The sequence below is a fragment of the Pantherophis guttatus genome, chromosome 3 (genome assembly GCF_059756535.1).
Source record: "Pantherophis guttatus breed Tessera chromosome 3, ASM5975653v1, whole genome shotgun sequence".
NCBI lineage: Eukaryota > Metazoa > Chordata > Lepidosauria > Squamata > Colubridae > Pantherophis > Pantherophis guttatus.
In genome coordinates, this window is record NC_142065.1 from 165,270,392 (window position 1) to 165,294,208 (window position 23,817).

Below are 23,817 nucleotides of genomic sequence, written 5' to 3' on the forward strand. Positions count from 1 at the left end.
GTTTACATACATTCTACAAATGAAAGATTTCTTACATTTGGTAACAATTCTGAATATAATCCACAGGTATTCATATTACCTAACCCAGAAACTACAATAATGACTATTTTACAAGACTCTTCCTAGCATAGTAGATCATGTTTGCAAAATTGTTGGTAGCATTGAAAAATATTACATCGAATTGTCAGAAACAGTAAACATTATATAACTGAAAAGACTTGAGTCTTGCTGAGTTGCTCTTAAATGCTTTTAAAACCATCCTCATCTTTGAATAAACTATTGTGTTCCATTTGATTGACTACTCAAAATGCTATTTAGCATGAAGTACATACTTTTGGAATGCTTAGCAATACTTCTTGTCAAAAGCAGGTGTGAGACTGAAAAGAATAAAAGGACCACATACTGAACCTTAAAGACTGAAATAAATCCCTTTGAGCTGCTTCTAATTTATCTCTTCAGCCATGTTATCGAATGAAATTTTATTTCTCATTTCAATAATATGTGATATATTTAAATTATGGTATATTTATCTTGAACTTTAATTATGAATATTTCAAAACGGTAGAATTTGTTGCCTGACTGACATATTATCTCAACAATCCCCATTAGAACATTTTTACTTTATTACTTTATAAGTAATTCAAGGCAGACAACATACAGTACATAATATTCCTTCTTCCTCCTATTTTCTCCACATCAACCCTATGAGGTGGGTTAGGCTGAGAGAGAATGATTGGCCTAAAGTCACCAAGCCAACTTGGATGCCTAAGCAGGACTAGAACTGGTCTCCTGGTTACTAGCCTGGAGCCTTAACCACTATGCCAAACATACTGTTTTAAATATACAGTATAACTGTTCCCTTTTTAAGGATTTTAGAGTTCTCTGAATCTTGACATTGACAAATGCATCAGTGTGACTGTAAACTGAGGCATCTCATAGCCAAATAACTCCTTTTTCTATTTTGTGATTAGTTCCATGCATTCATGTTGCATGGGCTTAGATGAAGGGAGATAAGTTTCAACCACACACAATAGTACAGATTGTTTTGTTGAAGTATTGTTATATCAATCCATAATCTACATACTACTCTTATACATTATTTCCTTAGGAATGGAACTACTGTATTCTTCATTTAGTTTAATAGTTATATGTGACCAATATACAGGTAGTCCTCAACTTATGACCACAATTGGAACTGGAATTTTAGTTGCTAAGCAATGCAATTGTTAAGTCAGTCACACCCAATTTTACAACCTTTTTGCCATTGTTGTTAAGTGAATCGCACAGTCATTAAGCAAATACAGCTTCCGCTATTGATTTTACTTGGATGCTGCAACCATCCTAAATACATATCAGTTGCCAAGCATCCAAATTTTGATCACATGACTGTGGGAATGCTGTGACAGTCATAAGTCTGAGAAGCAGTTCCACATCATTTTTTAAATTACCGTTGTAACTTTGAATGATCATTAAATGAATGATTGTAAATTAAGGTCTACTTGTAGTACCTATTACATTGCTTCAATGAATACTGCTACAAATTCCAAGTATACAATTTATATATATCTATATCAGAGGAAGTATGTATCTTTTAACATATTCAATTGTAGCATGACTTCTTAAAGAATTTTCACAGCATCCATATATTTTTTAATTTGGATCCAGAATATTAATTGCATTTAATTTCCTTGTAATGAAAGTTAGCTATGATAAACTTAATCACACTGATTTTCATTAGGAATTAACTCAATATGCCTAAAATGTTTTAATACAATAAAGAAAAATCAAATATGCATATTATTACATCACTTCACATTTTTGTTCTCCATTTTTCTAGGGATTTCTTGGTGATCTATCAGTAAAATACGTGTACATATTCAGATGACTCTGGGACATTTTTTGCATCAATGATGAAAGGATTATCTGGCAGTCGCAGTCACCATCATGGGGTTGCCTGTGAACCTGTATGTGACTCTCTGATACATCACTCAGATAGGAAGCCATATTTATTAAATCCTATGGACCATCATCCAGCAGATCATACTTACTATACTCAAAGAAACTCTTTTCAAGGAGAATGCATGGCTCCATACAGTGATCAGATTGCTAGCAGCACATTTCCTCGGAGACATTATAATTCCCACAAAGAACTTAAGGATGAATGTGCTTTGGTGCCACATGGAACAACCAGTAAAGGTAATCGTATCCCTGCCAATCTTTTGGACCAGTTTGAAAGGCAGCTTCCTCTTAATAGAGATGGCTACCATACTTTACAGTACAAAAGGAGTGCTGTAGAACATCGTAGTGATAGTCCCGGAAGGATCCGCCACTTGGTGCATTCTGTTCAAAAGCTTTTCACAAAATCTCATTCTCTTGAAGGCCCATCAAAGGGCAGCATCAATGGAGGCAAAGCAAGCCCAGAAGACATGCATAGTATACGATATGGCAAACGTAGCAAAAGTAAAGATAGAAGATCGGACGGAAAATCCAGGTCAAATGCGTCTGGATGGTGGAGCTCAGATGACAACCTAGATAATGATGTTTGCATTTATCATGGACCAAGTGGGATAATGACCATGGGAAGATGTCCTGATCGTTCTACTTCTCAGTACTTTATGGAAGCCTATAATAGTCTAAGCGAACATGCAGTAAAGCCTTCCAGAAGCAATAATGATGTTAAATGTTCTACCTGTGCAAACCTGCCTGTAAATTTGGATGCTCAATTAATGAAAAAAAGCTCTTGGTCCTCTACTCTGACAGTAAGCAGAGCTCGTGAAGTTTATCAAAAAGCTTCTATGAACATGGACCAGGCAGTACTGAAAGCAGAGACTTGTCAACAGGAACGGTCCTGCCAATATCTTCAGGTATAGTATATGTCATTTATTTGATTGCTTGAACTGCTCTTGGTCCCATGTATATTTTTCACACTGAGATGAGATTGCAAATGAAAAGATGTAAGTGGGAGTTAATCTAAATACAAATTATGAATAAATCTGCATTTTGGTTGCTAAGAAGCAGTGTTTCAAATGAATTCATACAGTGAGGAACTGGTTCACTTTCTTAATATCTGAAAAGAACAAGAACTCCTTGAATAATTGTGGGGGATTCAAAAGGCACTTTAGGCACACAAAACAGCACAGCAGGGTCACAAGGAGCTAGAGGTAGTAAAGCTTTCATTTTGCATTACAATCTCAATGGACTGATATTCCCAGGAAAAGAGATTTGTTAGCTTCTGTAATCTTGAGATCTGCCTTCATGTTATTTTGGTGATGAAAACGTGAGACCCTTTAAACACTTAGTAATGCCACAGCATTTTGTATACTATGAACCAACCTACAATCAGCTTTTGTCACATACAAAACATCTGAACAGCCTTTAGGAAATAATTATATGAAGTGACCAGGTTGGTGTTTCTGGCTGTTATTCCTTTAAAATAAATAGCTACCGCTCTCTGAAAAAATGCAAAGTTGAAAGACTGAAATTATTGAATGTTCTGATTATACTCTTTGCGAGTACATCAGTGACTCCCGCACAAGCTGTTTGCAGTTAATAAAGCGTCACTATTTTTCACCAGTATTGTATCTTTAAATGTCAAGAATCAGATGTCTGCTCTTGGAGCTATCATACTGCCGGTTAATTTTTGTGGCAAGAACGTGGATCAGAAAATTAACACAGTTTCAGCTGTAAAAGATCTGTGGATTATTTTTTATGCATTTTCGTTTAAAATGGATATGGCACACTTAACTGTGCATGGACAGTGGAGTAATGTCAAACAAAGAAGAGAGAAGACTATGAGGAAAAAAGAGGTTTGATCCATAAAATATTTTGTTGTTGTTGGGTGGGGGAATTGTGGGGAGTAAGTCATTGCTCTGTTCTTTTTATCTGCTGTTTAGTTTTACTTCAAAACGTTGTGTGCTCCATAGTTAGTTCTAGCTGTTTTTAGCCTGATGGGCAGCTTGCAATCATAATTTTGCATTTGCATCTCCATGTTCAGGTAAAGGATTGGATGCTATTGTCCTGCTGACTTATAGTTTTATAATTCAGATGACCTAGAAATGAACCAGAGTACCAAGTTTTAAGGGATTATTTTTGAATACAAAAAGCATTGTACCTTAAGGCGCATTCAAAACTATAAAACATCCTGATGCAAGTCCTGTATGAATGTTTATTTCTGCATATTCTTATGTTCTTGGGGGACTGTTAGCATCATAAAGTGAGGAATTAAGAGGATTCAGTTGATCGTATCAAAATAATGATAATGTTATGTTGTGTGTCAGGCCAGAAAAAAGATTAGCTTTACCTTCAGAGACTTGTCAGTTACATAGCTCATGACCTAATGTATTATTGTATATAAGTGTGTGTGTGTGTGTGTGTGTGTGTGTGTGTGTGTGTGACTATGCATGGATGGATGGATGGAGACAGACAGACAGACAGACAGACAGACAGACAGACAGAGATATTCTTTTCTTTTTGCATAGGCTCTTTTGCAAGGTCAGATAATATAAATCATAGGATTGTCTCACTGAAATAAAATTAATATGCAAGTTTGCATACCTAGGAATGAGTTCCACTTAATTTAATAGAGCTTATATCTGAGGGCATATGTATATGCTTGTCCTGTTGGAAGGCATTTCCTACTCTTCCTCATTTAATATATAAAATTCATCCTAAATGTATACTGAATGTGTATTTAATTGTTCTTACTTTTTGCTATGCAACCTAAGATTTTAGGTTGACATTTATTTAGAAAGAAGTAAAAAAATTCATTGTTTCGAGATGGTTAATAAAATATGATGGATACAAGGAAGATACAAGGAACAAGATGACTACTTTAGATATTGTTTAACTCTATTAATCAAGTAAAATTAAAAGTTAAAACAGTAATATAGGAGCATAAGATTTTTGAAGGCTCTTTAACAAACAACTCTATAATTATAAACCATACATATTTGCAAAATCACATCTCTGTTATCCCTCGAAGAAGCCATGTTCACTAATGTTTATATACAACAAAACAAATGTGTTAAACAAAGAGATCTGTCAGTTTTTTAATTAATTTCCCTGAAGAGAAAAACTTCCAAATAGGTAATTTTCAAGTAAGGGAAATTCTCAGGTTTTATTAATAACACTGATCAAAGATTGTTATCTTATTCTGATTATAAATATAACGATTTTTTAGGTAAATCCAATTCCTTTACATTATTTTTGCAGTTTCGAATATGAAGAATCTATACACTAAAATACATACATTTCCATAACTGCGGTTGCTGTAGTAGCAAATAAATATTCAGAGAGAATGAAGAAAAGTATATCAAAAGACAAAAAGAGCATGATTTTTTCTGCATTTCTATATTTTCTGCATTTGCTGCTGTATTTAAGCTTCTCAAATTTACAGGAGACTAATCTAACTGTAATCAATGAATGTGAATATTAGAATTAACTATGATCATCAGCCAGATAATTTTTCATTCTTATTAATCTACTGTGGCTCTGGAAGCATGAAATGTAGATCCCAACTGACACTCAGGCCTCTCAGCAGTTTTATTGACTAGCATGTCTAATAGTCATATAATTACCTGTCTGTATCAGATGGAGATAACTTCTAAACATTCTAGAAGTTGTGTTTGAAGATTTTTTTAAAACTGAACATTGATCTTGATAATTCAATCTTCATTCTGTTTACATCAGTGGTGAAATCTGAACAGGTTTGCCATTGGTTCGCTGGCCACGCATGTGCGGTGTGCACCAAGTGTGTGCTGTGTGTGCATGTGCAGTGTGCACCAAATGTATGCTGCACACACGCATGTGCAATTCGTGCCAATCACGCGCTTCACACAGAAAAAGGAGGCTTGGGAAGGTAAGTAGAACAGCGAGGGGGGTAACAGCTGTGCTGCGCAATTTAGATTCACTAGAAAGCAGGATTTCCTGCCTTCTAGCGATTTCTAGCGTGGCACAGCTGATAATTTGAAATACCTTTTTTTTACTACCGGTTCTCCTGAACTGATAGTTTTTATCACTACCAGTTTGCCTGAACCAGTGCGAACCGGTAGCATTTCACCACTGTTTTACATCTATATATTTTAATTGGTTGAAATTACTGAGAGAATCGGTAATTGACATGATATTATATCGATGATGTCCATTCAGCTCTACTCTCATATAATCCAGGCAGGGCAATGCAATCATACTTTTGAGTAATGAAGTAGAGGGGGATTGCGTCTAACCACAGTGGAAATGCTATTAATAGGGGTTTCATCATTTTACAGAAGTGATCTTTTGTTTCTTAATGTCATCATAAGTTCACTTTAGATCAGATTAGCATAATTTTAGATTCAGCTCTGACTTTGAATGGTACTATAAAGCCAGTGTAGTCTTGATCATAAGAAAAGCCCTGCTGTACTTTAATTAGTTTAGGATGATTTAACTTTCTCTGTTCCATCTAGAATTAGTTTTTTAAAAATCCAAATTCACATTTATGGAATGGGGGACTCAGTGGTTGGTTTCAGCTGAATTGGGCAGCTCAATGTTGAGAAGGTGATGAAGTGGGAACTGCACTGGGTTTTTATTACTCATTATGCTCATCATAAATTCTGAGTATTTTCCTTTGTGTAAATATGGCAATTTGATTCTCCTAAACCGTCCTCATTCACTATCATTGAACAAAAGTAGTTAGTTGGAGCTGTGCTAGTGGCAATAATGATATGCATACTGCAAATAGAGAATTATATTATTTTAAATCCAAAACGTAACATTCTAGCTCCCCAAAATCTTGATATGAAAGTCATTAAATAGTTTCCATATCTAATTAAACTGGGGAAACAAGAATATAATCTAATTATATTAACCTAATGTACTACTATCTTCCAAGTTCAGAGTAGATCACATGGGAAATGGAAACAAAATGTGACATTGCTGTTAATGACATGAATCATATCTTTTTCTGTACTAATTGCTTTAGTTGTATGATTCAACAGTTAAATAACTATTTGGAAGAGAATAGAACAATACAGGATTGAACAGAATAGAGGTAGTCCTTGCTTAATAACCACAGTTGGGACTGGCAATTCTGTCACTGAGCAATGCAGTCATTAAGCAAAGCATCATGTGACCACAACAAACTTACAACTTCACTCCTGCTGAGGTTGTTACACCAGTCACCACAGGATGTTAAATGAGATATTATGTGACTGTGACATTAATTTTTCTGTGTCTTCCCCACTGACTCTGCTTGTTGGAACCTATGAAGCATACAAAGGTTAATCATGTCTCTGCAATGGTCATAAACATCTCCCTCTGCAATGGTCATAAACATCACCTTCTCAACATTGAGTTGCCCAATTCATCTGAAACCAACCACTGAGTCCCCCTGTGAAGTTACTCAAATCTTGATCTTGGACCTGCAGAGACTCTGTAACAACCAGTTGTAAAGTTACTTTTACAGTGGCACTATAACCTTGATTGCTAAACACGGCAGTCATTAAACTGGATTATGGATAGGATAGGATAGGATAGGATAGGATAGGATAGAATAGGATAGAATAGAATAGAATAGAATAGAATAGAATAGAATAGAATAGAATAGAATAGAATAGAATAGAATAGAATATCCTCATCTCTTTTGATAATAAAAACTAGAGTCAAGGTGAACTCCAACTCAAAATTAGCAGAGGCGGGTGACATTTTATCAACAAAATGTACTATTTATAGCAATAATAGCTTGAAATTACTAATAGCTCCTGAAATCTTATTTATAACTTGCTGTTTACTAATTAAAAGACAATATAGATGATCAAGTTATTTTGCTTTATGTTTTATTTACTCAATTGAGCAGCAATGAGGTTTTAGACAATTACCTGTTTAAAAACAAATGATGTAAGAATGGAAACAGTCAAATTCATAGCAAAACTTCCATAATTCAAGAAAGTTGAAGGAAAGGAAATCTTCAATTGACAATGAAAACATATCAAAGTTCATGCTAGTAATTTTTTTATTTTGCTGAAGAATTTCCATACCCATAGTGCCACAACAAAGAGAGTCCTGGGTCTGATCACCCACTGCTTAATTTCATATTTGGAAAGGGAAAGTACTGGAAAGCATCTTCTAATCAAGATGGACTTCATTCTAGTAGTAAGTCAAGTATTATGCATAAACATAAATGCTCAGGAAACACACTGAGGCCTGCAAAGCACCCACATGAAGCCTTTAAGTCAGTGTTTCACACTAGTGGGAAATTCTGGGAACTGAAGTTCACACGTCTTAAAGTTGCCAAGTTTGAAAAACACTACATTAAATGGACTGAGTGCTTTGGTTCCTGAGGAGGTTTCTATATAGCCCTTGTAATCAACAGCCAATGCAGCTGTACATATTTTGGCAAATGGTCCCAAATGACCCCCTAATTAGTAACAATAGCAGCTGTGTTTTGTACTAATGGGAGGATTCGGTAAATCAAATATGTCTACCTCCCCATATGAGGTGAAGAAATAAGCAGTAGGTAAAAGGAAGTATGCAGTGAAGGAGATTTAACATTCAAAAGATGCCAAATCATCTCAGAAGTTGACAAAATATATATGTGTTAAATGCTCTAATTTAATTACATTTATAGCTTTTATCCAGGAACTAACATGTATTATGGTTTCTTTATATTTGTGTAATAGACATTAATTATTTCCTACAATAATATGAATCAGTGCATATCACTAACACAAAGGATGAATTAAATATGCAGTATTTTCTTTAATGTTTATGCAAAATAAAAAGAAAGGAAATAAATATGTATGAACATATTCAGGCAAGAAAAAAATCTTAAATAGTTGGATTATATTAATTATAAAAAGGGGCTACAGTAAGGAGTGGAAGTGAAAGTAAAAGCCTTTGAAAGTGTTTCCTAGCTATATAAAATGTCAAAATAACAAAGCAGATTATTGAAGAGTTTCCCAAAAAATTAGTTTCACAAAAAGAGTGATAGGCTTTCAAAAACTACAGAATTTTTCATCTGGCAAAATGCTAAGGAATTTTGAAAAATCTTATTGGGGGGGGGAGTGATCCATAAACGATGGAATAGATTTTGTAGCCAGAGTATCGAAGGAATTTTTTTCAAGAATTTGTAACTTGTGTTGAAAATTTTACAAGAGTTTAACAACAGATGGAGTTAGTTTTCCTAGTTTTGTTTCTTCCCAAGCTTGCATTTATTAGTTGGAGAAACAGTATTTCTCAATTATAAGAGGTGTGGAGTTTAACTGACTAGGGAATTTTGGAAGTTGCTAAACAGGAAACTAATTAAAACAGTTTTAAGAATTAATCTGTACGTGCCTAAGGTTAACATTGCAACAGAATATATAAATTTCAGTGTAGCATATAAGAGAAAAATCTACAAATCAATCTGCTTTAAGTAAAACAATTGTTTCTTATAAATATGGGGATATAATGTAGGAATAATTTAGATTCAGTTTTCTTTCAGTACCTCCACCTGAGAAAGAGTTTTGTTAGAATCAACAAAAAACCACAAGAATTGCTGGCCAGATAGGAACTGCATGACCAGATTGAATGAAGCAAGGCAAGACAAAGCGTCTATACAAATCATGTACAGATAGTACATGATTTGTAATTGTAGCCTATAAAGCAGGGGTGTAATGCTACCGGTTTGCACCAGTTCAGGCAAACTGGTAGTAATAAAAGCTACCGGTTCGTCTGAACTGGTATTTCCGACGATCAGCTGTGCCGTGCGATTTATATTCGTTAGAAAGCAGAAATCCTGCTTTCTAGTAAATCAAAATCACGTGGCACACTGTTCCCCTTCGTTGCTGTTCTACTTACCTTCGAATGGCTCCTTTTTCTGCACAAAGTGCGGGTTTGGCGTCCACTGCAAATGTGTATGCATGCAGTGTGTGTTTGGTGCAGTGTGCATGTGCATACAGTGTGTGTTTGGTGTGTACTGCATGCATGTGCGCACAGCGTGAGTTTGGCGTATAGCGCACATGTGTAGACAGCAAACAGATGGCAACCCGCGGAGGATTTCACCACTGCTATAAAGTGTTTGGATATCCCTTATGAAATAATGGGAATTAATTTCTTTGTGCCATATACCCCTTTGAGAGTCTAGTTAAATCCCCAGACGCCCGTCAGAAAAATCTATAAATGCATAAGACAAAATAAAACAAAACAAATATCAATTGTGTTACCAAGAACTATTATGATCAAATACAGTTATCAAATATTAAAGAATAACAAAGAAGTAATGTAATAATAGATGTGATTTTTTTTTTTTAAATTAAGTCATGGAGCCTCTAATAACTATCCATGAACCATATAACTCTCACACTTTGGGAAGATATATTTGGTCTAGTGGTTGAGGCACCAGGCTAGAATGTAAAAGATCGTGATTTCTAGTTCCATGTTAGGCATAAAAGCCAGCTGGGTCACTCACTCTCAGCTCAACATACCTCACAGGGTTGTTGTTGGGAAAATAGAGGAAGGCGTGTTGGATATGTTGGCCCCCTTGATTTATTTATAAAAATAATAAAGACAATATCAAAACAAAATAAAATATTAGATAAAGTATCAGATTTCAATTCTGACATGATCTTCCTTTCAACTTCCCAATTCCTCCCTTTCTAGTTGACAGTTGGAGACTGTTGGTACTGTACTTCGACTTTTTCCATTTTCCATTCTTTCCCTTAAAAATGCAACTGTAAAGACCAATTGTGGCTTAAAATTCTTTGAGTAACAAATTTCATTTACTGTATCCAGTCATTGCACATACAAAATACTTAAAGCCATGCAAGTGACATAGAACAGTAAAGAAATGAAGATCAAATTCAGATTGTTTGTATACTGGTGGGGGTTCTTTTATTTTTTTATCCCATCTGTACAGGTAGTTCTTGATTTACGACCACAGTGAAGCCCAACATTTCTGTTGCTAAGCAAGACATTTGTTAAGTGAGTTTTGCCCGATTTTACGACCTTTATTGCCACAGTTGTTAAATGAATCACTGCTGTTATTAAGTTGGTAATATGGCTGTTAAGTGAATCTGGCTTCCCCATTGATTTTGCTTGTCAAAAGGTTGCAGAAAGGGGATCACATGATATTGGGAAACAGCAACGGTCATAAGTACGAGTTAGTTGCCAAGCATCTGAATTTTGACCACCTGATCATGGGAATGCTACAAAGATTGTAAGCATGAAAAATGGCCATAAGTCACTTTTTCACTGCTGTTGAGACTCTGAACAGTCACTAAATGAACTGTTGTAAGTTCGAGGACTACCTGTATCATTTTATAAATAACTCAAGACAGTGAATATATCTAATACTCCTTCCTCTTCCTCTTTATCCCAACAACAATGACCCTGGGAAGAGAGCTGGGCTAGGAGAAAGTGAGTGGTTTCAGTTTTCATTTTGAATGCATTGATGATTGAGAGGCAGCTTCATATAACAGACAGGATAGTGTGAAGCAGCAGTTGTGGTATTCTTGCCAACTGAGGACTAAATTGTTATTTTCCATGTATTATTTGCCTGTGGGCCTAAACTAGATTGTCTCTAAACTAAAGAAAAGGATCTGCCCAGTGGTGGGATTCAAATAATTTAACAACCGGTTTTCTGCTCTAATAATTTCTTCCAACAACCAGTTTTCCAAACTGCTCAGAAAGTTAACAACCGATTCTCCCGAAATGGTGCAAACTGGCTGAATCCCACCACTGCATCTGCCCCATTACCAGTAGTGAAGGAAAATGCAGTGCCAATTTAAACAGTTTATAAAAGGAGATGATGGAGATTTCCCCCCCAAAAAACCAATAAAGTACACCCCTTAATTGCTTATACAGGTAATCCTACACTTACAATAGTTCATTACAAAGGCACTGGAAAAAAGTGACTTATGGCTGTTTTTCACACTTACAACTGTGACCCCATGGTCATGTGATCAAAACTCAAACACTTTGCAAGTGGTTATATTTATGACGGTTGCAGTGTCCCGGGGTCATGTGATCAGCTTTTGCAACCTTCTGACGAGCAAAGTCAATGGGGAATCCAGATTCACTTAACAACCACGTTACTAACTTAGCAACTGCAGTGATTCACTTAACAACTGTAGCAAGAAAAGTCATAAAATGGGGAAAACTCACTTAACAAATGTTTCACTTAGCAACATAAATTTTGGGCAATTTTGGGAATTTTGGGCAATTTTGGGAATTGTGGTCGTAATTCGAGGACTACCTGTATGTTCCTTAGATGTTTTAGTGTTCAATAGCCTTGTATCTGTAATTCTTGTTATTTTTATTGTCTACTTAAAACCTATGTAATAGCTAAGATTTTATATGTAGTTATATACATAGATACATACATAAATACATATACCTATACACACACACACACACACATACACACAAACTTAGCAGACCAGGTAAGTATATTCCATTTTAATTGTTTCTACTGAATACAGATAGTTCTCGACTTACAACCACAATTTAACCCAAAATTTAGGTTGCTAAATGAGACATTTGTTAAGTGAGTTTTCCATTTTATGATCTTTCTTGCTACAGTTGTTAAGTGAATCACTGCAGTTGATAAGTTAGTAACACAATTTTAAGTGAATCTGGCTATACGCACTGACTGCTTGTCAGAAGGTAGCAAAAGGGAATAACATGACCCAGGACACTGCAACTATCATAAATATGAATCATTTGCCAAGCGTCTGGATTTTGATCAAGTGCCCATGGGGATGCTGCAAGGTTGTAAGTGTGAAAAATGATCATAAGTCACTTTTTTCCAATGCCATTGTAACTCCGAATGGTCACTCAATGTAAGCGAATTCTGATTTACACATTTTTTAAAATTAAAAATATAATTGGAAATTTGATGACTCAGACTCAAATTATGTGAATTAGACTCAGATTCAGATGTGGGAGAGGATTTAATGTACACTTAAATATGAGAGAGATGTAAATTAATATGGTAGCTGCCAAAAAATATCACAGAAAGAGACGGAAATTGATTTAAGTGCGCCTACGCCTCATTTAGCAACCAAGTTTCATTTTAATGAACAGATCATTAGGCAAAATGGTCACTAAGTGAACATGAGAGAGAGAGAGAGAAGAGGGGAGGAGGAGAAAGAAACTGCAAAGACGACTGGTTTCTCCATCTCATTCAAATGAAGTTCTCTCATGCATCTACAGCATTGTTGTGCCATTGTTATTCTTACCCCAGTGTGCATTGTTGTCTGGGGCACAAAATTTGATCATAAATGTGCACATTGGTCAGAAAATGAGGTTTTCTTTATTTTCGTATTACCATTGTATTTGTGAATGGTCACAAACTAAGGTTGCTAAATAATGAGTGGGTGTATGCATGCTTTTTCTGTGGTGAAAGAAGGGCAAGCAGTCACTTCCTTGTCGGACATTTAATCCCTTATGTTAGTAGTGGGGAGCAAGAACGGAAAACATCGATTTTATTCCTTATGGTGAACGTTTTGTCCAGGCTCCATTGGAAATGAAGTTGGTTTCATTCCCACTGGATCTCCAGATGATCTTTGTTTTAATTCCTAGCAAGCAGTTTTATCTTCCTGGGAAGGGATGGAGTCTTAAAGTTTTAAATATTAAAACTTTTAAAAATACGAGAAATTTTGGACTACTACTTTTGGAAGGAAAATCCATCTGGTTCACTTCCAAGCTGGGAGAAAGATGCTGTAAACAACATGGAGGCTGATTGGAAAGTGAGTTTTATTGATGAAGCAGAACCATCAACTACATGCGATTATGGGCAGCTGACAAAATGGAGGTGAGAGTGGGTGGGTTTTTATACCTTCTTTGGGCTTTGTATTTGCACTTCCTGTTCCTATGCAAGAACATGTCCTTTAATATTCTATTGGATGTTGTCAGATTCCTATAGGGTCATGTAGGGGTCATAACTGGCTCTATAGGCAAAAGAGGAAATGCAAATCCTAGGTGTTTATCTGAGCTAATCTGGTCAACTTCTGGTTTATTGTTTATCTGAGCTCCCAGGTTTCGGTAATTTTGAAGTTTGGACTGCTCTGGGGGTGGTGCAATGAAGGGGCTTGTGTTCTGAAAGGGTGTTTGGTAATTCCTATTGTGGCTAATGGCTTTTGTCCTGTGTTGGATCTTGGGTGAGGGGCTGCTTTCTAATCCTACCATTCTGCCAAGGAGTTTCAAAATATCCTGTCTTGAATGGATTTTTGCCTGCAGTATTTGCTTTGCTTATGAATAGAGTTATCCAGATTCTTTTCTTCCTCTTTTAATAAGCTCTTTACCTCTTAAGTGCTGCCATCTGCTGTGGGCTATTAAGAAAGACTTGGGGGCTGCTTTCTGTCTTTAAGAGCATGTTTCTCTATTTCTCCTTTATGGAAATATAATATTCTGCCTTTTTTAATATTTCCCAAAATGTTTCATTCTTCTAGGAGGGGAGGCATATTAATAATTAATTTAATTAATTTAATTTAATTTAATTAATTTAATTTATATGCCACCCCTCTCCGAAGATTCAGTAGTAGATATGCAGACAATTAGCTAAGTATATGGCAATCACTTAGCTTGTAGTTCATAAGCAATAATGCTCACCTTATCAGGGAATGGAATGGACTTTCATGGCAGTCCATATAGGCCTGTGAACTAGAGGAAAGTGCTCATTACCCTTCTTAAATCATGAATAAGTGCAATGAACTTGGACAAACTGCTTTCAAGCGAGCAATTCTTGAATATCCTACTTTTTTAAAGAGAGAAAGAATGTATGCGTACAGTATGTGGACAAATACAATACTTGTTTATGTAAGCATTAATTCTCCCCTGGAACTTCTGAATTGTCCATTGCAGTGCCATCAAATTATTTGTATCATTCAGGTATAATCTCAGATATGCAACAAGAGGGAGAGCAGAAACACCGCAGAGAAGCAACTCATAGGAGTCCATCCTGATTCAATTTGCTCTATCGCACACTTACATACAGAGACCCCATATGCAAAGACCCAAAACACATCCACCTACCTTCAGTAGTAGGCATTTTCTTTCTTACACACAAAATAACTTGTTTCACAAAAGAAAATGCGGAAGACCCTTACAGCCACTACTGGTAAAAGGCTCAGAAAAACACCATTGGAAAATACCATATTTTCCTGATCTTGTTCTTCTTTCCAGCCCAGTCTGTCCATATGTCTTTCTGTTTATCAGTAGAAAGTTAAAATCATCCCAAATTTGTCCTTGTGGAAAAAACTAGCAGAAAGAAAGATTGCCTTGAATGGATCTGTCTGAAGCCTGAAGTGGGAATGGCATCTTTTATGTTGCTGTCTCCTCTTCCTCTTTCTTCTTGGTCATGTGAGTCGTGAATTTATTCAGAGAGTTAGGGGAGGGGGAAATCCATGTCACATTTTACTTATGGAGGGGTGGGGGCTGGTTTGCCTTGAATCTTGATGTTGTCTCATTTCAATCAATCAATCAATCAATCAATCTTGATTCCTTCCCCTCTGACAAGTGGAAACAAGTGCAAAGCTTGTTTCCACTAATGACATGTGACATTATTTCCTGCTATCATTTGGGATGATTTGTATATGTTGTATTTTAAATCTCACTGAGGCCGACTGTAGCAGTTGAGTGTGGAATAATGAGTCATTCTAACCACTAAGCTACCTATCAAATGATATGGATAAATTTTAGCTGTTTCTGTTGTTTTACCTCTTGCAGTTTATCATAGTTTTCTTCTAGGCTGTCAGATAGATGAAATCTTATTTTATTTTATTTTCTTAGTATAAGTAATTTGTTGAATCAGGTTGTTTCGTGTCCTAATAATGGCAAACTACATAGTTACTAGGGACAAAGCTTATTCAATGGCAGCACATAGATAATTCTCGAGGCAAGGCAGGCCATATAATGAACATTTGAAATTAAGACAGACGTCCCCCAAAAGTTACATATTGTCATAGTTCCAAGTAATGTGTCAATTCTGAAGTGAATTGACACATTACTTGGCTGAAGCCATCTTTTGCTGCCTCATAGTTACCACGAACTCTGAAAGGAAAAAAAGGAGGGAGAAGTAGAAACTTGATTCTTGTAGGAACCAAGGTCATCCTAACAGTTGGCAGTTGAAGGAAGAGAGGCATGACCAAGCAACCTGCCAGCTACTTAAATTGGACAATATGACTGGTAACATCTGGGGAGGGAACCATTTGCTCTTTTAATTAGGCTAAAACTGTGGGAACTTTTAGAGTTGGTTTTCATTGGCTGTGCCAATATGATGTATCCAATAAGCATGTTCTTTGAAGAATCTACCTGCCTTGGAGTTCTGCTTTTGGCAGTTGCATTACTCAGATCACTGACATAATGCTTCCAATCAATTCAAGACTCTGAAGCTTCATCAAAAATCCTGTTTATTGGATCCATCATATCATCACAGACAGAGGTGAAATCAACACTGAATAATTCCCGTGTTTTTGGTATAATTAAAGAATAGATACTGTCCACCCTCCTTGTGTTACAGGTCACGTTAGCCAACCAAGCAGGTGATGAACTTCTCAGCACTCCATCCTGCTGCTGCTAGGGCACTCTGATTTGGCCTTGGTTCTCAGGAACCTTACGTTATTATGTCTGGCACATTGGAGGAAAACATTCTATATTCCATAAATTCCCCCTCTCCCCCATAAGTATGGCAACTAAGAAACAAAGCAAGAAAAATATGGCTTCAGCCAGAGTCATTTTGAGAGTTGACACGTATGACCCCACTTCAAAGTTATGGCTGCAGCAGCTCCGTGGTCTTTTGCCCTTATAACCCACCACAGGGTTGCTGAAGCACCATCCTGCCTGTCTTCCACCATCCCATCCCACCCTACCAGAACCCTGCAGCGCTTGTGCCTCCTCCCCACATGCCAATCACATAGTCATAGGCATAGTCACCATCTGAAGCTCTCCGGACCTCATGTTTTAGAAGGAAGGCAGTCCATATGTCTCCGTGGCCATGTGGCAGCTATCCAAAGGCAGCCATCATTTTGACCTGCTTGGTTGTGGGCAGGACAAAATGGCGCGCCCCCAGAGAAATTGGTTTATTTTGTTACCTTAGAGAGATCTGCACAGCACTGCAGAACCTTCTGAACGCTGGAGAAAGCTTCTGCAGCACTGTTCAAACCTTGGTAAGGCAGAAAAATGATGCAGTTTGTTCCCAGCCCATGCAGCAGTGACTCGAATGTGGTTACCCTTTTGTGGGCAGGACAAAATGGCAGCCACTTTTGGAGCTGTGCCGTGTATCTGTAAAGAAGGAAGTCATCCCAGCATTCTGGTGCAAGGCCTTGGAGCTCTTCAAAAGGTGTGGGGAGAAGGGTGTTTTGCCTGGTGGAATAGGAATCAGGCCTAAGGCCCGGGAGGGAATCAGACCCAGTGGGGATGCTAAAAGGCCTATTGGGACCCAAGGCACAAGAAGTGGAACATGCGGTATTTTGGGGGTGCTTAAAATCCAATCTCAGAAGAAAAATAAATATTAAAACATAGAATTACAGAGTTGGAACGGACCTTGGAGGTCTTCTAGTCAAACTCCTTGCTCAAGCAGGAAACCCTATATCATTTCAGACAAAGGGATGGCCAGTCTCTTCTTTAAAGCCTCCAGTGATGGAGCACCCACAACTTCTGAAGGGAAGCTTTTTCCACTGGTTAACTGTTTCCACCGTTATGAAATTTCTCCTTAGCACCTTAGTTGAATTTGAACATACAAAAATGGAAAATAGACACATTTTATTTATTTATTTGCTGGTCAAATTTATGTGATTGCCCATCTCACCTGAAGGGACTCTGAGCTGCATATAATAAAATCAGGAATTAAAACATTTTGCAAACTTATTAAAACAATAGCAATACATAAAACAAGGCTATATGTAAGATATTACATACAATATAACCAGCATCCAGGATTCCTGCATATCCCTATATATTAAAAGGGTATTCTCAGGTTTGCTGGGGGGAAAAACATTTTAAAAGCTTTCCAGAAGCTCAGGAAGGATGATGTTTAAACCTAAACAGGTCTAACATTAAGAAAATAATGGTATATCAAATAGAGGTAACCCCTTTTCAATAATGAGAATCCTGGAAGGGTACAAGATAATAATATTTATAATATTAAAAGAGCTTTAAATCGGAACAGTCTGAATAATTTGGCTGCATCAAGACTAATTTTCAGTGTGCTATATGCACAGTTCATGCCAGTTCACAGATCATCCAGATAAAGTTGGCATTTTGTATTTTACTTTCTTATTTTTTTCTGACCAGAAATATTCTATTTTGATAGAATGACTGAAAACAAAACTGCAAATATGGTGTGGGTGTTCCATAGCACTTCACTCTCATAGATTTTATGAGGGTGGCTTTGATGAAAGCAGTGATATTTATTGACCTTTCTCCATTCTGTCCCCTAATTTGTTATGAGCAGACATAATTGTTTTGTAAATTACTCTTTCTCCCCTTTTTAAATTATTGTGAAAATCTAAGATTCCATAATTCCAAATTATAAAATAACATTTAAGAACAAAATGCACAACTCAGCTTGGTTTTTCACTTTTTGGTTTCATAATAGAAAAAGCACTGTATACCGTATGTGCAAATATAGAAGCTGTATCTGAAAGGAGCGTTTTAAAAATGCAATTGTTGCCCATAGTCCCATATATAATATTGATTCCGAAGAGGTGAAAGATTTGTGTTAACTATAATGTTCAATCATTCATTTTTAAAACCAATTCCTTTTTGAAACTTATTTGCTTTAGTTGTCCACATGAGGTTTGTCATAAGAGATTTCCCGGCAAATATTTTAAAATTACATAATTAACATATATTCAGATATTATAACAAGCTTTTTTATTGTTACATCACATTTTTTTATTCCAGAACTTCATGTAAAACAATATTTTGCATATGCATGTATGCAACCTCCCTATCATATCTATGTACAAGAATCTTCTCAATTAACAGTTGGAATTAGATAAGGGTCAACAAAATTCAATGAAGTGGACTTAGTTTGCTTGTGACAACATAGGAATTTTAGGCTGATCCCTGTTTTAACTCTGGCCACAGGTTCTGGCACTCATTCTACTACACTCCATTCTCCCCCGAAAAAAACCACAAAATAAAACAAAAACAAATATGTTTAACATCTGGTAACGCCTATGCTGTAGACAGGACAAGTATGGTTTCTTTCTAATAAAAAATATGAGTGAGGGAAGGAAAGGGAAGGGAAGGGAAGGGAAGGGAAGGGAAGGGAAGGAATTACTAGACAAACAACATCTTGTCTTCAGAATCTCAAATACCTTTTTAGAGATGACATTCATTCATGTATTAACATCTGTTTAATAGTTAATATAAGCTAAAAATCTGCTTTAACATGCAATCTTTAGGAGTAAGCATAGATGTTACATTTTATTTTGTAAAATGACTCTAAATGTATAGATTTCAATAAGAGCAAAACCAACAACTGAATAATATTGAATAACACATATAAAATCCATAATAAATCCTAAAAGGCATTGATTTGAAAATCTATACTGAGCAATCATTAGTCATTGTTCTTCAGTAGTGTAATTTCACTTCCTTTAAATATTTGCATATTAATAGAAAATTCTAGTTGCTCTCCTGTGGTGAGTGATAGCCAACCACTCCTCCTTCCTAGACCTCCTGTTTATTTTCAAACTCAGATTTGCCGTCACGAAGCCCAAAAGAAGCTTAAATGTTCCCAGCTGCACTAAAGTATAGCAGAACTGATATGAATAATGAACTTGTTATGCTACAAAACAAGTCTATTTGCTTTTTCACCATACGAGGTAAGATCATAGAAATTATAAGATATAAAATTCCCCCACCCAAAAAAACCCTCCAAAATCAGGGAGGAAAGGAATCTATTTTAGAAGAATATATGATGCATGTATATATATTTCAGCTGTGGTAGAGATGTTTAAGGAATGTTCTTGCACGAATTACTATGCTATTTTATTTTTATTGTTGGTTTATTGTTATTTTGTTTTATTTATCAAATTGTATTCAAGCAATACAAAAAGCCTACAGTTTAGTTAGAACGATGTACTGTGCAGTTCATTATTTTATTCATTTGTTTAATTCAAAGTGAATTATAGAAAAAAGGATATTATTCTCCATGTATTAATGAATGTTATTCATTTTTGTTAACAGTATTAAAATATAATTTATCTGTTGTATATTTAAGAAAACACAATAAATATTAAACATAGTGAATTCCTTGCTAAGAATATAATAAAACAGTATACATACATGATAGAAACATTTAGAGAAATTTTATTTTGGATGGGAGATAGAGAAAATGGGGACTTATGATTATTTTATTAAACACTTTATTTGACTTAGATTATGTGCTTGCAGCCAAACACTGTATGGATTTCATAAACACCACTGTAAGAAATTTGTACTTGTACTAAACTCCTGAGAAAAACAGATTTATTTCAATTTTTTTTCTTAAGTGATTAAAAAAATATTGTAATAAGGTGAATAATATTGATATTTGAAATAAAAATGTATCATAATTTGTTTTTTTTTTTCTTCCAGCCTTTCAAATTCTTAAGGAGAAAAAGATAGATTTGCTTTGTATGTTGGCTTAATTTCATTCCTGCTTCAGTGAGCCGGTGTGGGATAATGCTTAGACTGTTGGGCTAGAACCAGAAGGTGCCAATTTCAAATTACTACTCTGCCACAGAGTTCTTAGGATGGTCATTTTCTCCTGTCTCTTTCATTTTGTCTCAATTAACATATCTTACAAGGTTTATGAAGCTGAAAAGGGAAAGAAGATCACCATAGATGTAATTAAATTTGGAAGATGATACATTCCAGAAATAGAATTACAGTCTTAAACAAATTCAGCATGTTAAATAATAGATTTATCCATTTGTCCTAATGGCTTTTTCAGTAGTTATCTCTATATTTATAGCAATCAAACTAAATCCCACATCAAAAAGTCAGTTCTGGGATAGGGGCTTCTTTTTGTTTTTTTCTAAAACTGTATGGAGAGACAATGTTGGGGGGAAAGGACAATATTGGATTAACTAAAATCTGCATAGAGAAATGACCTCTGAGTATTTGGGTCATTCTGACTGTTTCAAAAATAGACCAGTCTCAAAAGGGGTCCAGAACATTCCTCAAAATAGAACATTTGGCATACTAGTAGAAATGACTTTAAGATCTTCTATACCTTGTTTCACCAACTCCAATTCCCAACCAGGAAAGCAAGTAAATTGTTGATTTGGCACCTGGGACACTATAGACAGTGGTGGGATTCAAATTTTTTACTACCGGTTTTGTGGGGATGGCTTTGTGGGCGTGGCATGGCATGGCTTTGTGGGCATGGCAGGCGAAGGATACTGTAAAATCTCCATTCCCTCCCAACTCCAGGGGAAGGTTACTGCAAAATCTCCATTTCCTCCTGATCAGCTGGAACTCAGTAGGCAGAGAATAGATGGGGGTGGGGCCAGTCAGAGGTGGTATTTATCGGTTTCTCCAAACTACTCAAAATTTCCACTACCAGTTCTCCAGAACTGGTCAGAACCTGCTGAATACTATCCCTGACTATAGAACAGTGCTTCTGAACTTTGACAATTTGAAGGTGTGTAGACTTCGACTCCTAGAATTTCCCAGGTAATCAAATTGACAAGGTTGAAAAACACTGCTGTAGAATAGAATCTCCATCTAACTTGATTGCACTGGCTTCTGCTGCTTGTTTCAGGGTAAAGTACTGAATAAATGGAATGGAATGTCTTTAAAAATAGATTTTAAAAAACCCAATTAAAGGACTAAGTCTTTCATTTGTGCTACATATTATTTTGCTGTAAAGTTCAAGTGAGGGAAAATCAGGAACGAAAGCTATTTAGGGGAGAATATCTTTACACATTGCAGTGAATGATTGTAGCTATGGAGAAAAGTGATATACAATAAATTGAACTCTAAAGATTAGAAATATACTTTTAAATACTTATTTTACAAACGTTCACTGTTGATTGATGTAGAGTGCTTTTTTTTTTCTTCTGTCCAATTGTGTCTGATTCTCAGTGACTGCTTGAATAAATCCCTACAGGTTTCTTGGAAAGGTTTTTCAGAACTAGTTTCCATTGCCTCCTTCCTAGAGCTGTGGAAAAGTGAGTGACCCAAGGTCACCCAAGCTGGCTTTGGGCATAAGGCAGGACTTAATCTTATGATCTCCCAGTTTCTAGCCTGATGTTTTAACCACTACTGGCTCCCTGCTTTATTTTAGAAAACCGTAATATAGATATGATGCAAAGGAAACAATTATTGACTTCAACCATAAGATTAAAACAGCAAGATAGATCTCAGAATGTTAGATTGATGCTGCTTTGGAATTAATACTTCCTGCATGGGCCTTCAGGCTATTCAATTATATATTAAACTTGTATTTTAAACCATTTTTAATAAAATGTGTTCATAAATCTTTAGAATGCTGCATTGTCCATAATTACTTCACACTAATATAGCAACTCCCTTGCTAGGTTGCTAGTAAAGTGCATAGATTATTCGATTTGTAAGATAAGGGGGAATCTCTTTCCTATGATCCAGTCTTTTTAAACAAAAAACAAAAAACCCTGAATTGTTCTGCATTTGGATCAGTAAGAGTAACTTTCTTTGCCAGGGTCATTCAAGTAATAATGAACTCATTATATTTATATTTCTGTCATACTCTAAATGTCATTTTGGGATCTAGCCTTGGGTTGATGCTCCATCCATGGGAATAGGGAAATAAGTGTATTAAATCTATTGACAGCGGCTTCTGCAGCTTACTATAAATATGCCAAATTCAAAAAGCTCCACAATTTTGGATTTGTACTGAGATCACAATATTGAGATGCATTTTTCATCTTTCTCTACCCTTATGGATACTATCTATCAAAGTCTACCAAAGAAAATACGTTTTACATTTAAATTGCTTCTCCAATCCTATCAATCAACAGAAATGCAAAGGAAGGGCAACAAATGTTCTCAATAAATGGTATCTTATCCTGCAAGGATTTACCTTATATGAGCAGTTCTCGGGACACAATGGTTCAGTGACCATTCTAAGTTACAGTGGCACTGAATGAGGGGGACTATTTACCAGTCCATAAAGTAGCAGACATTGCAGCATCCCCACAATCACATGATCACAATTTGGGCACTTGACAATTGGTTTACTGTTACAACAATTGCAGTGTCCCATGGTCACTGTAACCTTCCCTGCTGGCTTACTCCAATCAAAGTTAATTGAGAAACCAGCAAGAGGTTGAAAGACACTCCCCCCCCCTGTTTTTTCCCTAACCATGCACATGCACACTTGCATGTGTTCCTAGGGCTTGCCTGCAGCACCTGCATACCCACATATACTCTGCAGCACCTGTCCATGGCACTCACCCCGCCCCATAATTCTCACCCGCAGCTCTCAGCCTCTGTCCAGCTTGCTTTGAACTTCCACTACTTCCCATTTAATGATCTTTGTGGTTCTGAGGATACCATGGCAACTGGGACTGATGGAATTGTCGTAACTGAGCAGAGCTATTACATGACATAGTGCTTTATGACTGAATTGCTTAGAGATGGAAATTTCATTCCCAATTGTTATTGTAACCTGAACACTACCTGTAGATATAAATCAGTATTATTGTAACAGGCACAGTAGATCAGTATCCAGAAGAGTGGGATTCTGGGATATGTTTACTGATTACTGCTAGGAATTTCTTATTTTTGATTTAATTTTTCTAATATTTAATTTCATCAGATGGAACCCAACTGATTCCTTCTGAAGATTTGAATCACACTAATTGTAAATCTTAAATTAATCTGTAA

General features: G+C 36.1%; 1 protein-coding gene and 1 long non-coding RNA gene across 5 annotated transcripts in view; one reads left to right on the forward strand and one right to left on the reverse strand.

The window, feature by feature from the left end:
- DLGAP1 (DLG associated protein 1) overlaps positions 1-23,817 on the forward strand; it is a 274,487-nt gene that overhangs the window by 178,358 nt on the left and 72,312 nt on the right. For 2 of the 4 annotated variants that reach the window (XM_034429524.2, XM_034429526.2), the window contains exon 3: positions 1,838-2,864. In XM_034429524.2, coding sequence (XP_034285415.1) covers positions 1,908-2,864 — 957 coding nt within the window. In that variant the 5' untranslated portion in view covers positions 1,838-1,907. Of the gene's footprint in view, positions 1-1,837; positions 2,865-3,405; positions 3,807-19,656; positions 19,788-23,817 lie in introns of those variants that run through there. The other 2 variants (XM_034429527.3, XM_034429528.2) reach the window with 2 other exon arrangements.
- LOC117672668 (uncharacterized) lies at positions 20,419-23,490 on the reverse strand. Its single transcript, XR_004593316.3, has 2 exons — positions 23,405-23,490; positions 20,419-20,763 (listed from the first exon to the last, which is right to left on the reverse strand). It is a non-coding gene; the product is annotated as an uncharacterized LOC117672668 (long non-coding RNA).